Source organism: Camelus bactrianus, chromosome 9, assembly GCF_048773025.1.
Source record: "Camelus bactrianus isolate YW-2024 breed Bactrian camel chromosome 9, ASM4877302v1, whole genome shotgun sequence".
Lineage (NCBI taxonomy): Eukaryota > Metazoa > Chordata > Mammalia > Artiodactyla > Camelidae > Camelus > Camelus bactrianus.
Genome location: NC_133547.1, coordinates 44,589,716 through 44,611,816, shown reverse-complemented (window position 1 = coordinate 44,611,816; position 22,101 = coordinate 44,589,716). Strand labels below are relative to the sequence as shown.

The following is a 22,101-nucleotide window of genomic DNA, read 5'->3' as shown; positions in this document are numbered from 1 at the left end:
CCCCCAGCAGGCCCCGCCCACGGCCCCTCGCGCTCCGCCCCCTCCCCGCCGGCTCTCTCAGCTCCGGGCGCTCGGAGCCCGGGCCCGGGGACTCGGAATCCCGCCGCCGGGGCCGCAGCATGGGGCGCTTCCGCGGGGGCCTGCGGTGCATCAAGTACCTGCTGCTCGGCTTCAACCTGCTCTTCTGGGTGAGACCCGGAACCAAAAGGGCCGGGCAGGGGAGGGGGCCGGGCGGGGGCGCAGGGCCAGGGTCCCCGGGGAGCCGACCGCTGCGGTGTCGGAGCCGGGCTCCAGAAGGCAGGGAGTTCAAAAAGGCGGAGGTGAGAAAAAGGCAGACAAAGGGCGGGGCGGGGGTGGGATACAGGGGGAGAGGACTGACAGAGAGAGCAACGAGAAATGGTGAGAAGCGGGAGACCCTGTGCGGCTCTTCCCGCCGAGAAACCTCTCTGCCTCGGTTTTCATCTCCCTGCTGGTGACTCCAGGTGCGGGGACACTGGCTTCTCGTCACCTCTGGCCCCCCATGCACACACCCCCTTCTCGCGCAGCCTTTCCCCTGGAACCGGGGCCTGGCCAGGGCACCGGGACTGCCAGGAGTGGTGCCCCATCCCGAGCGTGGAGACAGCACCTGGCCGTGGTGGGCTTGTGTAGGAAATTGGGGGTAGGGGTGGAAATGCTATTGGAGAGTCGTCTTTTTTCTGGGTAGTAGGGGAGGGTACTACTGGATGAAAGGAGGTGGTGGTGCTCTTCTGTGAGGAAATGGGCGGAAGGGAGGGGCTTCAAGGGGCAGCCGCGTCGCCCCACAACCCCCAGCTTGCAGCCTCTGCTAAATACTAATGCTCCCAGAGATGATCTCATTCAACTTTGCATTGAATGAGCAACATTCCCGGGATCAGTGGGTCGCCACAGACAGATAGGGCCATGACCCTTGTCTCCTATATTATTGGGACAAGATTAGGGCTAGACGATCCCTAGATTCCTGGATACTCTGCCTCAGGCCCTGCAGGACTGGGGAACAAGGTCTGAAAATTGTCCGCACATTCCCTCTTGGGCTTCCTCAAGAGCATGTCAGCCACTATAACTGTTCAGATAGATCCTGAAGGAAAGTACAGATCTTTCTTTGGGTGAAGAGGTTCTTAGAACTGGGAGGAAGAAGCAGGGGGCTGGGTGGTTTGAAACAACTGGGATAGCGGAGGGTAGTTGCCCTATCTACTCTGGGGAGTTTGTCTTCCTGTGACTTCAACTAATTAATTATTGAAGGACTGTCTCTGCTTATGTCCGCCAACCCATTAGCCCAGAAGCCTGGGTGACTCCAGCAATTCCAATCTGTCAGAGGCCAAGTTGCCATCCTTAGCATCCTTCAGCAAGGGAAGGTGGGAAGTAGGTATCCTGTAGACAGCCCTGAATTTTAAAAATACACAGGCTTTTGTATACTTGGGTATTTACATCCAGCATTTTATGAGGAGGGGCATTTCTAAAGGCCCTTTCTGTTGTGCTTTTTAATAGTCTGGCTTAATTTCAAAAGCTGTTAATTATAGATGTTGTGCTTCAGTGACACTCTTCACTCTCACTGCTTACAAATTCAAAAGAGGTTTTATATCAGTCTGAGAAGGAATTCTTAGGCTGGGTTCTGTGCTTATTTAGTACCTGATGTTGTGCCAGCCTTTCCAGGGATAATAGGCAGCATTTATTGAGCATTTTCAACGTGTCAGGAACAGTGCTAAGCACATTGCATTCATTATGAGCTTAATTCTCACAACAATCCTGATGTGCATACTATTATTGTCCCCATTTTGTCAGATAAGGAAACAGAGGCTCAAACAGGTCTACTTGCCCAAGGGTCACACAGCTGATGAGTAGCAGAGATGGGACTCAAACTCAGACTTCATGCTTCTAAGCATCGTGGTACATTTAACCAGTGGTTCTCAAAGTGTGAGTCCTGGGCCGGCAGCACATCAGCATCTGCCAGAAACTTGTCAGAGATGCACTTTCTCAGCTCCATCACAGGCCTGCTGAATCAGAAATTCTGGAGGAGGGACCCAGCAATCTATTTTAACAAGTCCAGGAAATGCTGATGCCTGCTCAAGTTTGAGTACCACTCTGTTAAATAATCATTAAACAGGAATTATAAAGACAACCTATTATGTAAATATAAATATATATAATTTATAAGTATATATATGGTTTATGAATTTTAAATACCATTCCCTAAGATGCTAATCTAGTTGAGGAAACAAGACCAACGCGTAGAGAACTACAACAAACATGACAGATCTCACGCTTCTGACTCTAAACACGGGAAGGAAGGGAAGTAGGAACAGAGCAATGTTTGAGTGCCTACTATGTGTTAGCCACTGGGCTTAGACACGACCTTTCATAGATCTAATCTAGTTAAGGAGCTTAGAGGAAGGGTCACAGCAACAGTGAGGGATCAGGACAGTTCTCCTAAAGAAGATGTTTCAGCCGAAGCTCAAAGGACTGGTAGAATGGAGGTGGACAAGGGTGAGGCAGTGACACACCGTCCACCAGCAGAGGAACAGAGCAAGGGTGAGTGTGACCACCATCTGACAAAGAGCTCAGGCTCAAATGCAGAGATCCCAAGCGCGGTGTGCTTGAGCAAGTTATTCTTACTTTTAGCTCTGTTTTCCCAGCTGAACAATTGAGGTAACAGAGTTGCTGAGAGGATTAAAAAGAAATACATAAAGCTCCTGATCTCATCTTCCTATAAGCCCAGTACGTAGTAAGCACTCAAATTTTTTAAATTATTATTTTTATTAAGTGCTTGGCACACTGAAAGCATTTAATAATAAAAGTTAGCTCTCTTCCCCAGAGTCCCTTTAATATTGGGGAATAGTGTATACGTTTGCCAAGTGACTTGAGTTTGTGTTCATTTTAGGATAACTACACATCGGCTTCTCTATTGGTACTTTTGGATTTTCCCCACTGGAACTTGAATACTCTGAGAGCAGGGTTTTTTTTTCTGTCTTGTTCATGGATGTGTATCGCCTAGAATAGTACCCAGCACATAGAAGGCGCCCAATAAATATCTGTAGAAAGAATTAATGAATCTGCAGATTAGGGAACTTGACACAAATGGCCTTCCCGAGTTGTACAGATAATCAATGGTTAACTTAATCTGGAGGTCTGAGCCTCTCTCTTCAGCTCACCTGTCAATTTGTCGTTCGCACAGATTGGGTCCAGGAGGGGGAATATGGGGCCTTCCTGGAGCCTAGTTCCATGGGCGATGGGGAGCGGGGACCAGCAGCAGCAGTCACCGGCAGGTTTTCCTTGTCTGTGCATGTACAACCAAAGGGAAGGAGGCCACCTGGAACAGGTACCTATGATTGAGAGGAAAGCGACTGTTTGGGATAAATTGTCTCCATATCTACCTTCACTTGTAACCAAGGGAACCTGATTCCAAAAAAAGCTCTCCCCCCCCCTCCAGTTTCTGAAGTTGTTTTTCCCAGTTGGAGTGGTTTGCAGGAAGTTTGGGGAAGGGGCAGAGGGCAGGGGACAGTTTTCCTGAAAGGACAGGACAGTTAGTTGTGACTTCAAGTGCCATAGTTACACACATTCGCAGAGGCTTGCATGCCTGCCCTTCTGAGGTAGGCGGTCCCCCTGGTGACAGCACTTCCTTGCCTGCTGGGAACTCCCCAGAAGGCAGACACAGAGGCAGGGGTGGGGTATGTTTTGTGATCTGCAATTTGACAAATCGATTTGCAACCTCCTTCTGGCAACTTGGTTGAAGTTCCCCAGGCTGTGCTCCTGATTTTATGAACATTCAACTAGATCCTGCCAGAGCCAGCACAGCACTCCCTGGCCCAGGGCTGCTGACTGTGTTCACCGTTGAATTTTAACAAAACAAAAGCAAAGCCAAGCCCTGAGCCCCGCTAAATTAATTTCTGTTATCATGGTTGATGTCTGACATGAAACCCTTCCTGACATCTGCCACGTCTAAATTTGGACACTACAATCAGATAGCGTGGCATAGCCCCATGCCTTTCACTGAAATCACCTTTATTTTTTCCCTCCGTTGCATAGCAATATAAATAAAACACCACAATCCACCAAGCCACATATGTTGATTTAAAGAAAAAAAAAAAAAACTGGGCGCTGTTTATTCCTTGGTTTATTGTTGTGTCCTCAGCGTTTTCCTACCATTGTGCTGCCTGAGCTGCTCAGGGTTCTCCACCAACAGGAAGCAGGACCGTTCATTGTCGAAAGTCAGATGCCGTATATGGCTCGTCTGAAGTTGCTCTCCTTTCCTTCTCACCGCTATTACCGCAGCTTTGGAGTTTCACTTGGTGATGCCTAACAGGTGCTTTTAGGAAAGACCGTGTCTTGTGGGCTTGGGAGTGAAAGATGTTTGACTGCACTGAAGCTCACAGAGGTTGCCCCCTCCTCTTTCCCAAACTTATTTCAAACAGTAACTTCAGAGCTGGTTAAAAAAATATCTGAAGAAGGTTTTCTTTGGGATTCACCCAAAAGCTAGACCACCCCAGAAGGCGGATAGGAATTTCCTTGGCCTCATTGTACAATAGCCTTCCTTTCTGATTTTTGTCAAGGTGGGGAGAGAGCAGCAGCAGTCAGCCTCTGCTAATGTGGACAACGTGGGCCCAGTGGTGCTGGGAGGGGCAAGGACTCTATGACAGGGGCCAGTCTGCAGAGGCCAGAGCTGTAGTTCCAACAGTTGAGTAGCCCTCCGCGAGGTCCAGGCAGCGTAGCAATTCACACTCATGAATTCAAAACCTGGAAGGTGGCTACTGGCATCTCACTGTTGGGGTTTATTCCTGGCTGTACTGTTTACTAACTAGGGAAGCTGGGTTAGTAAGCTGTTTAACCTCTTTGAGCCTCCATTTTCTCATCTATATAATGGACATAATCAAGTACCAGCATCAATCTGTGATCTTGGTGCAGATAAAATGAATAAATATACGTAGTCAGTATGGTACTTGTGCATAGGAAATACTCAGTAACATAAGATATTAGTGGTAGTCATATTTAAACACTAGAATACAAGTGGGAAAGTACAGTCCAGAATCCAAGAGATTCATAAAGGTAAAGAGAAGTGGGAAACAGTTGTCCTAAATCCAACCAACCAAGCAAAGTGGCAAGAGTCTTCTAGCTTATGGAAGGGATGGAATCAAAAGGAGAGATTCCTTCCTCTACAGTTAGTCTAGTCACTCAGCAAATATGTGTTAACCCCCTACTATGTGCCCAGTTCTCTGCAAGGTGAGGGACATTCAAAACTGGCTAAGTCACAGGTTTTGATCCTAAGGCACTCGGGCCTTCATTTGGCGCTCCGCTGTGCGTCTGAATGCAGCTGACTGTCTCTCTACTGTCTTTGCTCCTCGGGGGCAGGGAGTGTGCTGTGCAGGTGTCCTCCTCCTTCCATCCCTTGGCACCAGGAGGAACTTCAGCAGTCACTGGCATGGCTCCGGCTGACAGGGTTGTGGGCACTGACCCAGTGTGACTGTTTGTTTCTTGCTCTGCCTCTGAACTACCAAGGGAAGCTGGTGAGTGGAAATAGGAAACCCTTTGGTGATCAGCACCTCTCAAACTTTAATGTGCTGACAAACCACCTGGGAATCTTGTTCAAATATATCTTCTGATTCAGTAGGTCTGCATATCTAATAAGCCCCCAAATGTTGCTTATGCTGCTGACCCAGGGAACACACTTTGAGAACCACTGGTTTAGATGTGGCTTAAAGGTGTCAAAGACCCACTGGTGGCTCTCATTTCTAAACAGGGCAGGGAATACCCTTCCTCTTGGCCTGCTCACCTGGCTTCTTTGTGGCAGTTCTCTTAATTCCAGTTACCACTTTATCGTTATTCTTTTAAGATATTTTTTACAGTAAGACTTGATGGTTTCTACAATTACCAGGAGGTCATCTCTCCGTGGTCCACTGCATTTCACTGTGTTATTCCAGAACATGCAGTATCTTTGGGTCTCCAACCATGTGTGACAAGAGAGAACATAACCTCCATCGTCCACCTTAACATTGACAGATAATATCGCGACGTGACTGTTCCCCAAAAGCAACGATGCTACACTGACCACTGAGACAAATCATGTCATGCTTGCTATGGAATTAAGGAGAAGGAGTTAAGGATGAGGCAGGTACGATGGGGCTACCAGATGGGCTGGCTGAGAGCACATCATACGGACGAACAGGGGTTACCTTGGCCTGCTTCTTTCATCCTCCTTCAATTTTAATTGGGGACAAAAATAACATTCATATGATGTTTTGGTTAACAAAATACTTTTACATACACAATCACACTTGATCATGAATCACAACAATCCCATGAAATAATATAATCCCCATTTTACAGATGTGGAAGGTAAAAGCCAGGCACAGTAGGTATTATGTCTAGGATCAAAGAGTCAGAGAGGCACAGAGCCAGGATTCACACCCAGGTCTTCTGATTTTAAACCCTGTGTTTTTTTCACTGTACTAACTTATGAGGGCATGTGGAATATAAGGGATAATAAATGCTACTGGCTTGGAAAATGTGAAGTCTGTGACCAGGGAGATTATATCCAGTGTTTGTCTTGCTGCATTCCAGAAATGCAGATGCAAAGAGGTGCATAAAACACTTGGCATATGGGAGAAAGAGGAGAGAGGCTGAGAGCACTACTGATCAGTTTAAGGCAGAAGAAAAGCAAGATGGGAATTGAGAAAGGGTATGTATCAAAAGACGGTGTTTAAAATTAAATTGAGAAGCAAAAAACTTGAAGAATAGTAAGCGTTACATAAATGTAAGCTCTGTGCCCACTGCTTTCCCATGCACATTTTGTATGTTAACCTCTTTCATCCTCATAATGACCTTTGCAATAGCGGCTTTACATATTAGGAAACAGAGGTACAGAGAGTTTGAGAGCCTTGCCCGGGGTCTCAGAGCTGGCCAGTGGCGGAGCTGGGTTTCTGTGTGTGACCCCAGAGTCTGTGCTCTTAACCACTCCAAGTCTACAGACTGACAAGGAGAGAAGATAGAAGCCGTGGTGAGCACGTGAATCCTAGCCTTGCACTCTCTAATATGGCAGCTGCGCTACTAACCACATGTGGTTTTTCAAATTTAAATGAATTAATATTAAAAGGAATTTAATATTCGGCTCCTAAGATGCACTAGCCACATCTCAAGCACTCAGTAGCCATGGGTGGCCAGTGGCTGCAGTGCTGGACAGCACAGATAGGGAACATTTACATTTATATCATTGGAGAAAGTTCTATTGGCTAGCTCTAGCCTAAATATAGTTATTCCTTCTCTCATAAGTCATCTTTTCCTGTTCTTCTCTTAGTGGGTCTTAAAAAACTACAACTAAAGTTGGAGGGGAACATAGTTTTTGGAAAGAAGCACTGACATACCTAGTATAGAGGTTTAGAAAACTCAGAGGAATCCCAGCTGTCATGGAAAGAGTGTAGAGCTAAAATAAAAATGAGTAGAGGGAGGTGGCAGAGGATGAAGTCATTAGAATCATGGCAGCGGTGTTTCCTATCTTGAGTGGGATTAAGTTTTCAGTTTTAATGTCACATTAGTGAGTCTAACACTGTAATAACAATTAGTGCTGGGCACTCACTGTTCTAAGTGTGTAATAGGAACTCATTTAATCTCTTAGGGAGGCACTATTATTACCTCCACTTGGCCGCTGGGGAAGCTGAGGGTTAGAGGGGTTAAGGGACTTTTGCCCAAGATCACGGGACTAGTAAGTGGCAGAGCCTGATTCAAACCTGGGATGCCTAGAACCCCGTTTTATCTGCTGCAGCTCCTCGACACCACAGCGTATACATGGAAATGTTTTTGTTCTTATCCTGTCCAAGAGCATCATTATTCAATCTGAACACTTAGAAGAGGCAAATTTTCTAGAACAGCTGGCAAATGTTCCAAAGCATGTGCCAAGCCCTGTCCTCCCCATCACAATGGTGGTTGAGAGTCAGCTTATAATATTAGGGCAAGGGAATGGGACAGAGACAACAAAGCCCCCAACAGGGCAGGGACAGGGGCCTGGAAGCTGCTGCCACTGGTCGGGGAAGCCCGCGTGGTCTCCCTGTGCACACAGTATCTGTCTAGTCCCCTGTAAGCGGCCCAGTGCTGCCTGCCTTCCCGACACGAAGTCATTTCCAGTCAAATTGCTGTTAAAAAAAATCTCTCTAGAATACGAAGCAACACTTTCATGATTTCTACCGGATTCCATCCAAGTTAACTTTTTAATAATTAAAGTGTTTTGACTTGTTCCAATCTAACCTGAGTTTTACCTGAAACATTTGTTTTCTCTCCTCTCTCTGGAACAACTAAAATTCGGTGAGGATCATTATTACTGATTGATATTTAAGAATCCTGTTTATCTGATCAAGAGTAGTTCTCTCAAACTACCTTGAACAGTATCAGGCTGTAACATAAATATTGTTTAATGTTCCGTCTCTGCTTATGTAAAGCCCGACCTAGATGAGATGTCGCAGCAGTCAGGGTAGCCCTCAAGGTAGTGTTTACTCAGAGGGCAAGCCTGGGGTAAGAGCTAGCCAGATGCTGCAAGGAGGAAGTTCAGAGAACATAGAAAAAGACCGTCATTGTCCTCCTGTCCCCTCGGTCAGGTGGGGCAGACACTGGATTTAAGTCACTTGGGTGACTTGGTGGGCTGGATTTTAGTTTAGTTGTATTTGATCTTCACTTGATAAAGCCAGCAGCTCACTGGAATCATTAGCCAGTAGTCGCCGGCATTTCTGTATGAAGAAGACTATACAGCCAACACCTTTCTGCTAATTCTTACCAATCTCACCTCTCCTTTTCTCTGTATTTCTTTAGAAAAAGGCTGAATAAATAATACACTTTCCATTATCTCTGTTTAAGTTACTGCTTTATCATCACAGCAAGTTTTCCTTCCTAGCTCAGTTTCCTTCCCCCAAGCTTGGTACCCCCAGTGCATCTGCACTGCTCACCCAGCAGTATCAGTCGATCCACACTAATTAACTCTATAACGACCTCAACAAACAGAAGAAAGTGTGTTTGGCACAAATGTATAGCCCAGTTGTCTTCCCAGAGATGAATACAACACACCTGATTCTGTCCTGGTTTGGACTGCAGAACCCTTCTGTTAGCGCAGAGAATTAAGCATTGATTTCAAAATATATCCTTACCTGAAGGAAGTCTCTCAGGAATTTCTTAGCATGAGCTTGTTCTTGAAATCCTTACAAGGAAAGTAATAGAGGAAATCAGAAACACTGGTATCTAACCAGTGCGCTTCCAGGCTGACAGCCTTGCATTTCCAGCCCAGCAGCCATCTCACCAGGCGCTGCCGCAGTCCTGCCTCCCAGTCCCACCCAGACCACACCAGGTGAGCAAGGCGGTGTTTCGAGGTGTTTCGAGGATCTGCAAGGTCCTTGGAGGTGGTTTCGCCTGGATGTCATATGGCATTTGGCTCTTGTATTTCTTCTGACAAAATCCTTGATTTTGAGAAAGTGCCATCTGAATCCTGGCCTTGCTTTCACTGCATAATAGGATGAAAATCTTGGGAGCTGGCTTTCCTCTCTGAGAGAATTAGTATCATCTTCTAGAGCAAATGTGCTTCTGACTTTTGCCTATTAAAAGGATGAAACTCCATTACCCTTATGGTATCATAATTTGGTTTGCAATCAGATCAAGAATTGTGAGTGTTCATTACATGATTCCATCTGGGATGAGAACTGCCACCAAGAACAAGTATTAGCTTAAAAGCTTTTAATGAAATCTCTAGGGTTGCAGTGTTATTTCCAGATTTATGTGACATCATGCCAAAGAAGAGAATTGCAAAAGAGTTGGGTGTGTATATACATAGTATTTGCCCTGAAGGAGCAGGAATACAGAGTTTATTTTGTTTATTCTTTCATCCGAGTGCATTCTGTGTGAGTGTGTGTGTGTGTGTGTGTGTGTGTGTGTTGCCATGATTGCATTAAGTATTTGTAATATGTCCTGCCTGTAAAAGGCATATATAGATTTATTCTTTGTGTCCATGGCTGATGCATGGCACGCATCCCTGCGGGCTCAGGAATACACAGAACTGATTCTACCTGCTCAAGTTTTGTTTTGTTTTTCTGTGGGAAGGTGTTTTGCTGAGTATATTCAACACGTGTTCACACAGTGCCTTCCGAGGTGTCTGCACAGTGTTTCCCAGGTGCAGATGAATTTGAAATGAGTACTTTGTGAAGTACTCACTCAGAGGGCTGTGAGGAGGTTGTTCACAATGGCTGCTGTCAGCCTGTTTAAGGTCAGGTTGCCACTAAAAAAAAATCCTTGCTATAGGCTGGGCGGCTTAAACAACGGGAATTTATTTCTCACAGTTCTGGAGGTTGGAAAATCAAGATCAAGGTACCAGCTAATTTCATTCCTGGTGAACGCTTTCTTCCTGGCCTGCAGACAGCTGCCTTCTCTCTGTGTCCACACGAGTCAGAGAGAGCGCATGCGCACTCTGGTGTCCCTTACAAGGGAATCCCATCCTGGGGACCACCCCCCATGACCTCATCTAAAACTAATCACCTCCCAAAGGCCCCACTTCCAAATACCGTCACACTGAGGGGTGGGGCTTCAGCATATGAATCTGGCAGGGACATGGCTCGGTCAGCGGCACAGCCTAAACGGCACCTTTGTGAAGGCCCTCCTTTCCTTCATTTGACAGATGCCTGCTGGGAGCTGGCTCTGCCAGGTGCTTGGGGCACAGGAACATAGACCCTGCCCCTGACCTCACATAGCTCAGGCTGCAATTTTTTTTAACTACAGAACTATTTAAACAGAAATGGTTATATGAGACATGGAGGCGGGTTCACACCTAGGCCAAGGTAGACTTTCTAGAGGAGGTGACACCGGAGCTGACAGCTGTGAGTGGGTGCAAGCCAGGTGGAGGAGAGCTTCCGAAGCTAAGGAAATAGCTAGAGCAGAGGGGCCGAAGGAACTGAAACTGTGTGGCTAGAGCATCTGAGAACAATTAGCTGTGTCTCCAGCTAGGGAAAGGCCCATGAGCTGTCTGAGAACTTCCCTAAGTGATGCTTTTTACCCAAAAAAGGGGCTTTCTGGTGGGTTTAGTCATCAGATAATGGAGTAGCATGTATTCGCTCTTTGTGATCAGGGTAGCCTACCCTCCTCTGGAAGTGAGGGGTAGGGGTGGGGGGCTGCGCAGAATGGAGGACCAGGCCTAGGGAGTGATCTTTGCATTTTTGTATCCCAGCACCACCCTCCCTCCAATTTAGTGCCTTCCTAAGAATCATATTTGTGATTCATGGGGAAAAAAAATTAAGTGAAAAAATATGTCTTCAAGATAAAACATTTCATCAGCAGTCCCAGGAAAGTGGAAATAAATACAGTGGGATAAAATTGAAATCCATTGACAGGCTCTGCTTCATGCTGCATGACTGGTTTCTGGCAGATAGGCATCACTTAAAGGAAACTTTGTGTCCATCCACTTTGCTTTAAAAGTTTTCTAATCAGTCTATAGTCCTCCCAACCACTTTAGTTTTAGAACACACACTGTCTTCTCCAGGAACATATGTTTGCAATTTGCAACTCTGTCCTGCAAACTCTCTGGAATATGGTTAGCTGCTGAAATAACTCACCCATGGAAATGCATAATATAATTGAACCTGGTGACCCCCTATCTAACCATATGGATTTATATGTCATTATCTGTTCCTTTCACTGCTATCTTTTTTTTTTCTATTTTACTTCTCTCCTCTTTTTGAATAGTGCACACACTTTTGCCCTCAAAACCCTGTTGCATCATATTCTCTGAGTGCCTAACGCACAGCTGGTACTCAGAAAAGAAATGGTGATACAGAGAATGATGGCATCTGGCGTCTTTTCAGGGGCTGGTTTTGTGATGGAATTCTCACCTGCGGGTTAGAGTCCCTCCTGGGCTACCCAGGGGGATCCTCTTCTCCAGAGCCCCTGAGATATTCTGGAGAAGGAACTGAGTATCTATGAATCCTTGCCTCCTGGCTCACAACTGATGCTCAATAAATGTATATTAAATGATTAACCTCAAAGCGCAACTCATGCTCTTGTATGAAAAAGTCCATTCCTGGAAAAACACTGTTTATAATGGTAATAGTTCAAAGGCACAGTCTAGTCATGGCAGCAGAGCAGCCCTCAGCAAAGTTCCTTAGGTGGCAGAGTGGCTCCTTTGTGTCCTCACCACTCACCGCATCCAGCCCCCAGCACCCCTGCTCTGTCTGGCCTTCAGCCACTCAGGTCGTTATCTTTGGCTCCTCATTGTGTCTGGCGTCAGGCAGCACTCGTGCTCCTGACTGTTGCCATCAAAGAGTGGCTCTCGTCTCCCCTCCCCTCAAGGCCCTGCCAAGAGCTTTCCAGGAAGGTAGCAAGCTTAGGGGAAGCTGTGAGACACATGCCCTCTGACCTCCCCTGACATCACTCTCTCCCCAGCACCATGTTCCAGGTAAGGAAGCACAGCTGTACCCACACTGTTCCCTCTGCCTGACGTTCACCCCTCCCTCCCTGCTCAGGGACTTCCAACTCATTCTTCGAGACAGAAGTCAAAATGGAATGTCTTCTGCCTAACGCTGGCTGTTGCACTTTGCTCTAATCCCTGGGAAGGGACGTGGCTCCATCGAGTGCCCTTCCTGCGTCCCATGGCTCTCTTAGCTCACGGGACTTATTCCGTGTCAGACTGAGTCATGTCTTTTTCATTGTTACTTCCCTGACACTTCGCACGTTACCCAGTCAGGATCATAGTTAACTCCCTGAAAGAGGGAGGCGGGGAAGGCGATGAGAGTGGGGGAGATGAGAAGGAAAGCTGCACGAAGGGGCAGCCTCTCCGTCCTCATTTGGTTTCACATTGGCTCATGTGCACTGTTGTGTCTCAATGCAAAGGAGGGGCTGAGCATAAAAGGAGAAGTGAGAATGGGGGAATGGGAGTGGGAGGGTCTAGTAGGGTTAAAATGAAGGACTAGAGGGGCCTGGATCCTTCCCTCAGGTCTCTCTGAGATCTCTTCCTGGGTGCGGGCTGCACAGAGCGATGGGATTTACTGACACTAGACTTGCTCACTTTGTTCCTGGCTGGACTGGCGTTAGTGTGAAGTTTTTTTAAGCAATTTCTGGTGTGTGGTAGAGCAACCAAAGTCCAGCAAACACGGAGTATTTTAAGAGCCTTGCAGGAATGGTGAGTTAAAAAAGACCAAAGGGCAATGTGGTCTCTGTCAGTGTCACTTTCCAAAGTGGTGATTGCTCTCATCACAAGCAACCTGGGGCCTGACCCATCTGCACCCACAGTATTCCTGCCCCACGGGCGGCGTGTGGGGAGGATTCCCTCCACAGTGATGACACACAGCTACGCCATACTTTCCTTGACCCGGGAGGAAACCCGTGTGGTTTGGGTTTGGGGGGCGTGGATGAGCAACGCAGATTTTCTCTCTTTGCCCCATGGCTTTAAATTGCAACCTCTCTTTTAATTTTCCATCATACATCAAACACATCTGTGGCAGAAGTGGACAAATGTATTCTGTCTGGGAGGATGATCCCAGACAGCTATAAATTAGAGCTTGTGTACAGAGATGCCAAAAATGTGGCCTCGTGGTAGGGTGTCCCTGGGACCAGTCACCTCCTCCACAGTCTGCTCGGTGGCTGCAGGCCTTGGCCTGACGCCACTGTCAATAGATTTTTGCTTTGTATCTGGAAACTCTTTCCACTGAGTCCCTGCAGAGGCGGGCCGGGCTGGGCTGCCTGTGGGGCTTTGCTGGGCACATCTGTCCCAGGCAGCCGCTGGCACCCAGAGGACCGGGCTTTCCCAAGGGCATCGCTCCTTTCCCTGCACCAGAAACAGCAATGACTTCAAAACTGGTTTCGTCCCAAACTGAAGCACAGCGCAAAAAAACTCTCCCCGCTTTTTCTGGATTGATCAGATAAACTACCATATAATTCTTTTAAGCTTAGAAGGGTAATACGTGCTTAATGCAGGAAACTTAGCAAATATAGTGAAAAGAGAAAAACTACGGGTAAGTCTACCGTTCAAAGAGAAATACTGTGAACGCTTTAGCACGATTTCTTTCAATATTTTTCCGTGCCTTGCTACCCTTTTTAGAAATGCAAAAATCTTTTAAAGCTGGTGGAGTCCAGTTCCTTTAGCTGTCCCTCACATTATCCAATTAGAGCTTTCCTCTAAGTACTGGAAACTTTTAGTTGTTGCACATGAGAGAGTCCAGCTGGTAGAACTCTGCCCCTCCGGTTCCTCCTGTGGGAGTCCTGCTGCTCTTCTGAAGAATCCAGCCACGGAGGGGATGGGCCTTGGGGGACACAGGGTGAAGAAGGAGAAAGTCCTCGTATACATCCAGCCAGATAGCCCTGGCCCTTTACAAATGGCCCCATGGATGGAAGAATCCTGTATAAAAAGGGCTCTGATCTGACCCAACTTTGATAGCATTCTTTCTTATTAAACCTCCACCTCTCTGACTTGTGTGCTTCTGTCTTCCTGTTGCCAGGCTCTCTGTCTGCTCTTCCCTGTTGGGGCGGGGGTAACTTCTAAATTGTTGATCTGGTGATGGGCTAGGGCAGCCCAACACTAACTGGATAGGTTGGTAGGACCAGGAGGCTCTTTTCACATCTCTGCTTACTATTCCCTGGTGCCTTGAGTCAAGAAGGTACCCAGTGAATATCTGTTTGTGGCTTGATACAGTGAAATTTGAGATGGGTGTTTGTGGAGAGAGAGGGTGCCGTGGCTGGAGGCTGCTGGCAGGCCTTTGTGACAGTCCTGCAATGGCAGAAAGGGCTTCCTTCCAGCCCTGGTGCAGAGCCTCACGAAAGCCCTCAGAGCGGCGGAGGAGAGGAAGCGGGCGATGACTCTACCAGCCGTCAGCCTGCCCAGCTGCTGCCTGCGCCAGCCACTCAGCCTCTCCATGAGCCACACAGCACACAGACCATGCTTTTTCAGAAAATTATTTTTTCCTTTCTTGCTTTCCATGGAAACTCAAAATAGCAACCAAAAAAAGAAAAAAAAGAAAGAAACAAAAAAACCCAGCCAGTCTCCCTCACTGCCACAAAACCATCCCCAGACAGTGCAATGATCGTGGAGGCCTGGGGGGTAGAACAGGGTTCTAGATGCCTCTAAAACAGCTTTCTAACTGGGCACTGCACACTCAGGCAGTGTGGGCGTGTTTCCTTTCCATTTAGAAAAGAGGGTCTCCCCAGCTCTCGGAGTTTATCTTGCTCTTGGTGACCTGGGGTGTTGCTGATGAAGTCCAAAGTGCCCAGCAGGGGACAGTAAGACAGAAAGCAGATGCCTTCCTGGGCAGGGTAGGGGGGGATCTGTTTTTGGAACCCTCTCTTTGAGAATCCTCCTGAGCTGTGCTGTGTGTGACCCCTGTAACCACAAGGCAGGCTGGTGGGATGGGAGCAGCTCTAGACTTGCAGCCAAGAAACCCGGGATCTAATATCATCACGGGCCTGGGGGTGGGGGCGGCAGCTTTGAGCATATCATCCTACCCCCACTGTGAACTGTGAAGAGGGCACAGGCTGGTTTCTTAGGGGCCCCCTCCACCCTCAGCATTTTGCAGTCCCAGCGCTCTCGGGTTATGCGCACACTTTCCCCTCCCTCGTAAAGGAACACGTGCTGTTTACTTTCCAGCTGGCTGGGTCGGCTGTCATTGCTTTTGGACTATGGTTTCGGTTTGGAGGCACCATGAAGGATTTCTCTTCAGAGGACAAGTCCCCAGAGTATTTCTACATGGGTGAGTGGCTTCAGCTTCCCCTTGCTATGGCTGGGGCTGCCCAGCCTGAGCCGAGCCTGCACCTGGACTTCTGTGGGAAGGGGGAGGAGGGAGACAAAGGAGGCAAACCTGAGCCCCATATGCCCACCTGGCCCTGGGGCCAGGGTGGGGGTGTGGTCCAGTCAGAGAGGGCCATGCCCCTCCGACCCTGCCCGGCCCACCCGGCCCATGCATGGTTCATCCGTCTGCTTCCAAAACCAAAGAAGACCAAGTGGGACTGAACCACTGTACTTCTTTCAGCCACTTCAAGTAAAGAAGCACAGCCTGTAACCACAATTCATTTCCAAAGAATTAGAAACCCCCTTTGCCCCCCAGGTGAAGTGGATGCACCACAAAGTCAGTTATCCATTCATCCATCTAGGGTGACAAGGGGCCCCTGCCCAGTCAGGGTTTGATTTTGTGTATGTGTGATCTTATATTTAAAATTGTCTAGGAGAGAAACATAATTCAAAATGAAGACAGACACCTCAAGGTGTGGAGGGACTGGTCTCAGTGCCCCCATGGCTAGGGACTGCAGAGGGCGGGGCAGAGGGAGGGGACAGAAGGGGGCAGGGTAGTGGAGGGAAGGGAGGGGAGGGCTGCCCTGGGAGAGGCCGCAGTGTGGCTGGTACTGCCTCCCTCCAGCTGTGGGAAAGGGGTGAGGAGTGTGAGGCCAGGTGATAAGTAGGCGCTAAGAGCTTTCCCCTGAGTTCAGTTCCCTCGGATCTACTCCTAGTCCTCTTCTGGGGCCTCTTCTCTTTCCCCAGCTAAGTGCACCCGGACTCTAGATTTCGAGAAGCCCAAGACCATCACTACTCTAGGTGACAGCCCTAAGGACTGGCTGTTTTAAGATCTGCATCAGCCATAGAGTATGCTCCAGTTGGCAACCTCTGTGCTTGAGGAGAAGCAGGGTCCTGTGCAGATCATTTGCTCTGAATCCCAAGAAGGTCTGTTTCCTGGGAGGGACCCTGATTCCAGGTCCCACTCAGAACCATGGACATCCTCATGAAGAGCTGCTCACAACTGTGTTACCTCCTGTTCTAAGCGCCCTTCCCACACTGCTCTCTCCTGTGAGGGGAGCAGCCAGACCTGTGAGGACCCATTTTAACAGGAAACCCACTGAAAGTTGGTTAACAATAAGGACATTACACATTCCAGCAAATCTTAGATGCAGTCTTTTGTAAACCACCCAATTATTTTAAGTTCCCCTAAGAACAGAAGAAATGCTACCCATTTAACTATGACATAAAAGATATATCCCAATGTCAGAAATGTTAAAGTGTAAAATATATGTCTATACCTTAGAATTGCTGAAATGTGGTAAAAGAGGTCTGGAGATGAAGAATCTCCAGAATTACTTCCAGGCTCCACAGATTCATCAGGGACCCAGGTTCTTTCCATCCCTCTGTTCACCATCTTCATATCCTCTCAGGACTCCAAGATGGCTGCAGTGGCCCCAAGCATCACATCCTCATACAGCAACATCCAAAGGAGAAAAAAGGAAGTTTCACCTCATATGGCCCTTTTTAGAATGAATAAAACCTTTGTCAGGAGTCCCCCAACAGACTTCCCCAGAACTGCATTATGTGTTCATGCCTAAACCAATCCAGGTCAAGAAGAGGATGCCTGTGACTGGCTTTCTGACTAATCAAGATTCACCTGGGTCTGCAGAGAAGCCCAGGCTCCCCAGGGGACCTCTGACACTTGAACAAAATCAGAGTTTTGTTACAAGGAGGAAGCAGAGGAATCTGCCATTGTACTTAACACTAAAATGCTCTTTCCCATCCACATGGTTTCCAGGTGGTACACACCCTTCCATTCAAAAACTAACACACACATTTATCATATCCTTTGCTAAGGAATTCCTGCTCTGAAAACCTCGTCAGAAGCATTCTCCCATCCCAGAGCAGGCCCCAAGTTCCCCAGGACAAAGTTCAGCTTGTCCTCGTCCTGCACCACCTCCCAGAATTGAAAGCCCACTCAGGGGACTCACAGGAACAGGCAGAAGAGGGTAGGAGAAGGAATGCATCTTCCTTCACCTTGCTGACGTTCCAGGAGCTGCTTATTTCACAACTATTCCCTGCAATTTCTAACTCAGTTTTAGCAAAGTCACAACTCTGCTCACTGGACTAACCAAAGCAAGGGTTTAATCCCATTGTAATAGGATTCTTGACTCTACAGATGTATAGGGAGGAAATGTTCAGCAATAAACAGCAGACAACAATCACGAGCATATGTTATGTGCTAATGAGTGGTATAGGCATGACCACTGAATTAAGAAGTGGGGCTGGCACCATGTCGGTTCATCGATTGTACTAAATATGCCACACTAATGAGGGATGTTGAGGGTAGAGGAGTATATATGTGTGGGTAGGGAGGGCTATATGTGAACTCTCTGTATTTTCTGCTCAATTCTGTTGTGAACCTGAAACTGCTCTAAAAGAATAAAGTCTATTTAAAAAAAAAAAAAAAAAAGGAAAGAAATGGGGCTCTCAGGACAAGCCTCAAGGTGGTGAGTGCTTGAATGGGACCTTGGAGGACAGATAGGTTTCAGATAGACCAAATTAGGGACAGCCTCATTCATGACTCTGAATTAGGTTAGCAAATACATGGTAGACAGCCACCATCCTTCCCTTGTCTGTGGCAGTTATGGCTAACTCTTCAGGATGCTCTTTTAGGGAAGTCTTCTTAACCTAGCTCTTCCCAGCTGTTTACAGTTGATGTTAAGGTTGAATGTTAATTTCTCTCCTTACTCTGAATTCAATAGTTTTGGTCCTAACAATGGGTCAGTCCCATTAAGACAGTGGAGGTCTTTTCCTCCTGAAATTCAAGCATGTAGGAGTTCAGGCTATTAGCATTCAGTCTGTCTACTGTTGTGCTGTGTTTACTGGAACCGTATTTATCTCATCTTCCTGTGGTATGACTCTCAAGACTTTCCACCCAAAGCTGCATTTGTGCCCTCAGATAGATGGGGAGGAGTCCACCTTAGTTATAACCAAAACAAGGGAAAACATCAACTGGTTCAGCTACAGTCTGACCTTCTCCTTCAAGTTTTTTGGCAAAACTAACAGCCTAAAACCCAACCACCTGCCAACCTCACCACCAAGTTTGAGGATGAAAGATTTAAATCTCTATAATACAATTTCTGATATTGAACTAGAAGTTTTCAGCAATAGTAAAAAAAAAAAAGAAAAGAAAGAAATTCAAAAAAACCATGAAGACCTGAGTTATGTGAAAAACTTTTAAAAAGCTATCTCCCTTTCAATGGTAATAAACATCTGGCTATCTAAAAATCTTTCCATGATTATTTCAGTTTTTGGATTTCAAAAAATGGTTTGGTTTCATACAAACACGGTTATGCGTTCAAGCAGAGGTGCCTCTATCCTTTCCATTTTCTTGTACGCACCTTCATTTGGGAAAACATACAACCTAGCCGTGGACACATCAGCCAGCATCTACAGTCCTGGGCTCTGGGGTGACACAAAGAAAGCATGAGAATTCTGTACCTGGCCCCATGTAACTTGCAGTCTATTTGAAAAGACTCACGGACAACAATTTTCATTAAAGCAGAAACTAGTGTGTAACTAAGGGCCAACTAAGTGTTATTTGCAGCTGGTGCGTTCAGGGCTCATTCTAAACTAGCGAGGCAGGAAGGACGTGAGTTAGGTTTGAAGGACTGACCATAATCAGTGAAGAAGAGGAAGAACAGGGACTGCAGAGGTTTGGGGTAAGACTGCACATGGTGTGTCCCCGGAACAGCAGACAGCAGCCCCAGGCTGGGCAGAGGACGCTTTCCCTAGTGTGAAGGATTCAGACACCGTGGGAATTAAGACTAGAAATGTTGGGGAGGGAGGGAGGACAAATACAGAGGGCCTTGAATGACAGAGATAGTTAAGTTAATAAACAATAGGATAATTTAAGGTTGGGGGATGATATGACCTGCACTGCATTTTAAAGAGATGGTTCAGGAATGAGAGGGGAGTCGTCAGACAGAAAAAGACCAGGCTAGACTGTTGATACAGTCAGGGTCAGGCCTGAAGAAATAAGGGTATAACCTATGGTGGTTACAGGAAGTGTGAAGAAGGGACAAAAAGGAAAGAAATATTATTAAGTGTTATTAAACATTGTTATTAAACATGGTTAAACTCAAGGAAAAGGAATCAAAACAGAAAAGATATGAGTGATGGACAGAGTCAAGCCTAGAAATCACAATTCATGGTTTTCAGAGTTACAGGAGGTCGGGACCCTGCGCAGAGAGAGGGGCGGGTACATGGAACCAAGGACGGGGAGCAGCCTGTCTGTGTTGCTCCAGAAGCAAAGCCCCGATAGCAATTTCACAGGTGTAGCTTTGGGTCCAACATAGGAACCCTTTTCAATGATTTGATAAATCAGAGAAACTGAGCAGACTTCTACAGAGGAAAATGATTTCTCGCATACCAAAAATTTTTAACCAAAAATCAGAATGGAGCATGGAGATTCCTGTGTAAAGCAGGAGGGTGAACTAGCGCTACACAGACCTTCCAGATCCCACTTCCTAATCTAAACGAAAGCAATCTGAACTGCCCAAGGTGCAAGAAATGTCGTCCGTTTATGGACATGCCTGTCAGGACTCTTTTCATCACAAGTCACAGAAACGTGACTCAAACTGTTTTGAGCAAAACAGAAATGTCTTGACTCACGTAACTGAAAAGCCCAGGAATAGCACTCATCTCAGGGACACAAGTGATGTGATAGGAATCCAGCCTGTAGCCATCTTTAGCTCTGTTTTCCTGTGGCTCCATTTTGGGGCAGGTTTCCCCTAAACGGGATAAAACAGCTGCCCACGGCTCTGGGCACCATCTCCCAGTAACCCCGGCAACAGTGGGACACTCACCTTTCATCCCAGGTGATCCAAACAAAGTCCTGGGCCGCCCTGTCACTGGCAGTCTTGGATTCAGTGCCGTTCCCACACCAGTAATCGTGGCCAGCTGCTAGGGATGGGCTTGTTGGCTGAAGCCTGGGCTTCACGCCTGCCTTGTAGCTGAGGTGAGTCGGCCCTCTCAGAACACGTGCACTGAGGGTGGAGGAGGTTCTTTCTCTAGTAGAGACGAAGAGGAAGTGAATTCTGGATAAGGAAAACAAGTCCACACTGCAGGGCCTGAATCCGTCTTCCCTGTTCTTGGGGGCCTGGGGCATGGATGTGGGTCTGCCCACCCTCAGATCTCCTTTCTCAGACACCCCCCCGCCCCTCCCTAAGTCAGCCCTTCAGTGGCTGGTGGGTGGAGGTGTTCATGGTCAGCACTCGAAATCCAGGGAATTGGGTTATTGCAGTCTTAGCACTAGACCGCATGAGGAAACCGAGGACTGTGGGGGAGTTGGGGGGTCAGGGGGTCGGCCGGCTGGCAGCTGGTTTTCCAGTTCTTCATGGTGGGGCTCAGCCCACAACCCGGGTCTGCCAACACCCAGGCCTGTGCTTGTTCTGTTCACCTTTGCCAACTCTAGAGAGTGCCAACAAGAAAAGGTCCTTGTGAAGCCAGGGACCCTTTCTCCACTTCAAATATTTCTTATAATATAAATAGAGCAAGGTACATTTTTGCAGAAACTGGTATTTCTTTTCTCAGTAAATGATTTTCCAAATAGGAAAGATACCAGTTCTCTAGCAATAAAACGAGAAGGAAAATACACCAGGATACCACTCTATGGACGCGCATAGCAAACAGTGTGAGGTCATAGGACTCTAAAGGAGGAGCAAGCCCAGTGTTTGGAAAATCTCACTTCATGTCACAGGGTACTGTTCCCTGATCTGTGTATTTTCTTTTCAGAATAGGTTCCAGAGCAGTCAGCCCATTAAACTCTGGTCACCCCTCTGTTAAAGAGCTCTGGGGAACAGGCTTGGCACATTCAAGCGCTCTGAAGGAAACAGAGACTCTCACTGAGAGGGACCTCGGGAAGGCACGCGGTCCAGCTCCCTGCTTCGGGGCAGATGACTGCCAGACTTTGTAGGAGAAACCCTCCCACCCCAGGGGATGCTTTCCTTTCTGGGACCCTTGTTTTCTCCTCTTTGGTAATGGAGAGAAGGAAGGTCCCCTCTTATAATAAAGATCCAGAAGTGACTTCACAGCCAGGGGCCCGGATAAAGAGGATCTGGCCATGAAGGGAGATGGAAATGAGGATGGGGGCCAGGGTAGTCAGACTGAGAGCTCCTGCTGCCTCTTCTCACGGACTGAGCTGATCCAGGGAGTCGTGTCCACTGGTCGCCAACATGGAGAAAGGAGAGACTGGCAAGGTGGAGCTGGCAGCACGAATGGCTGGGAGGTTTGGTGTTTCCCAGGCCCTCCTCGTGTTAATCTCCTTCAGTGGGTTCCTGGGAGAAGCCCCCAATATCTTCCAGATTCCACCAACC

The 22,101-nt window shown here is 47.4% G+C and overlaps 1 protein-coding gene across 1 annotated transcript in view; it reads left to right on the top strand.

Annotated features, from left to right (window-relative positions):
• Positions 1-29: 29 nt before the first annotated feature.
• TSPAN2 (tetraspanin 2) overlaps positions 30-22,101 on the top strand; it is a 38,009-nt gene continuing 15,937 nt past the window's right edge. Inside the window, exons 1-2 of the mRNA XM_074370246.1 lie at positions 30-188; positions 15,599-15,701. Coding sequence (XP_074226347.1) covers positions 120-188; positions 15,599-15,701 — 172 coding nt within the window. The 5' untranslated portion in view covers positions 30-119. The remainder of the gene's footprint in view (positions 189-15,598; positions 15,702-22,101) is intronic.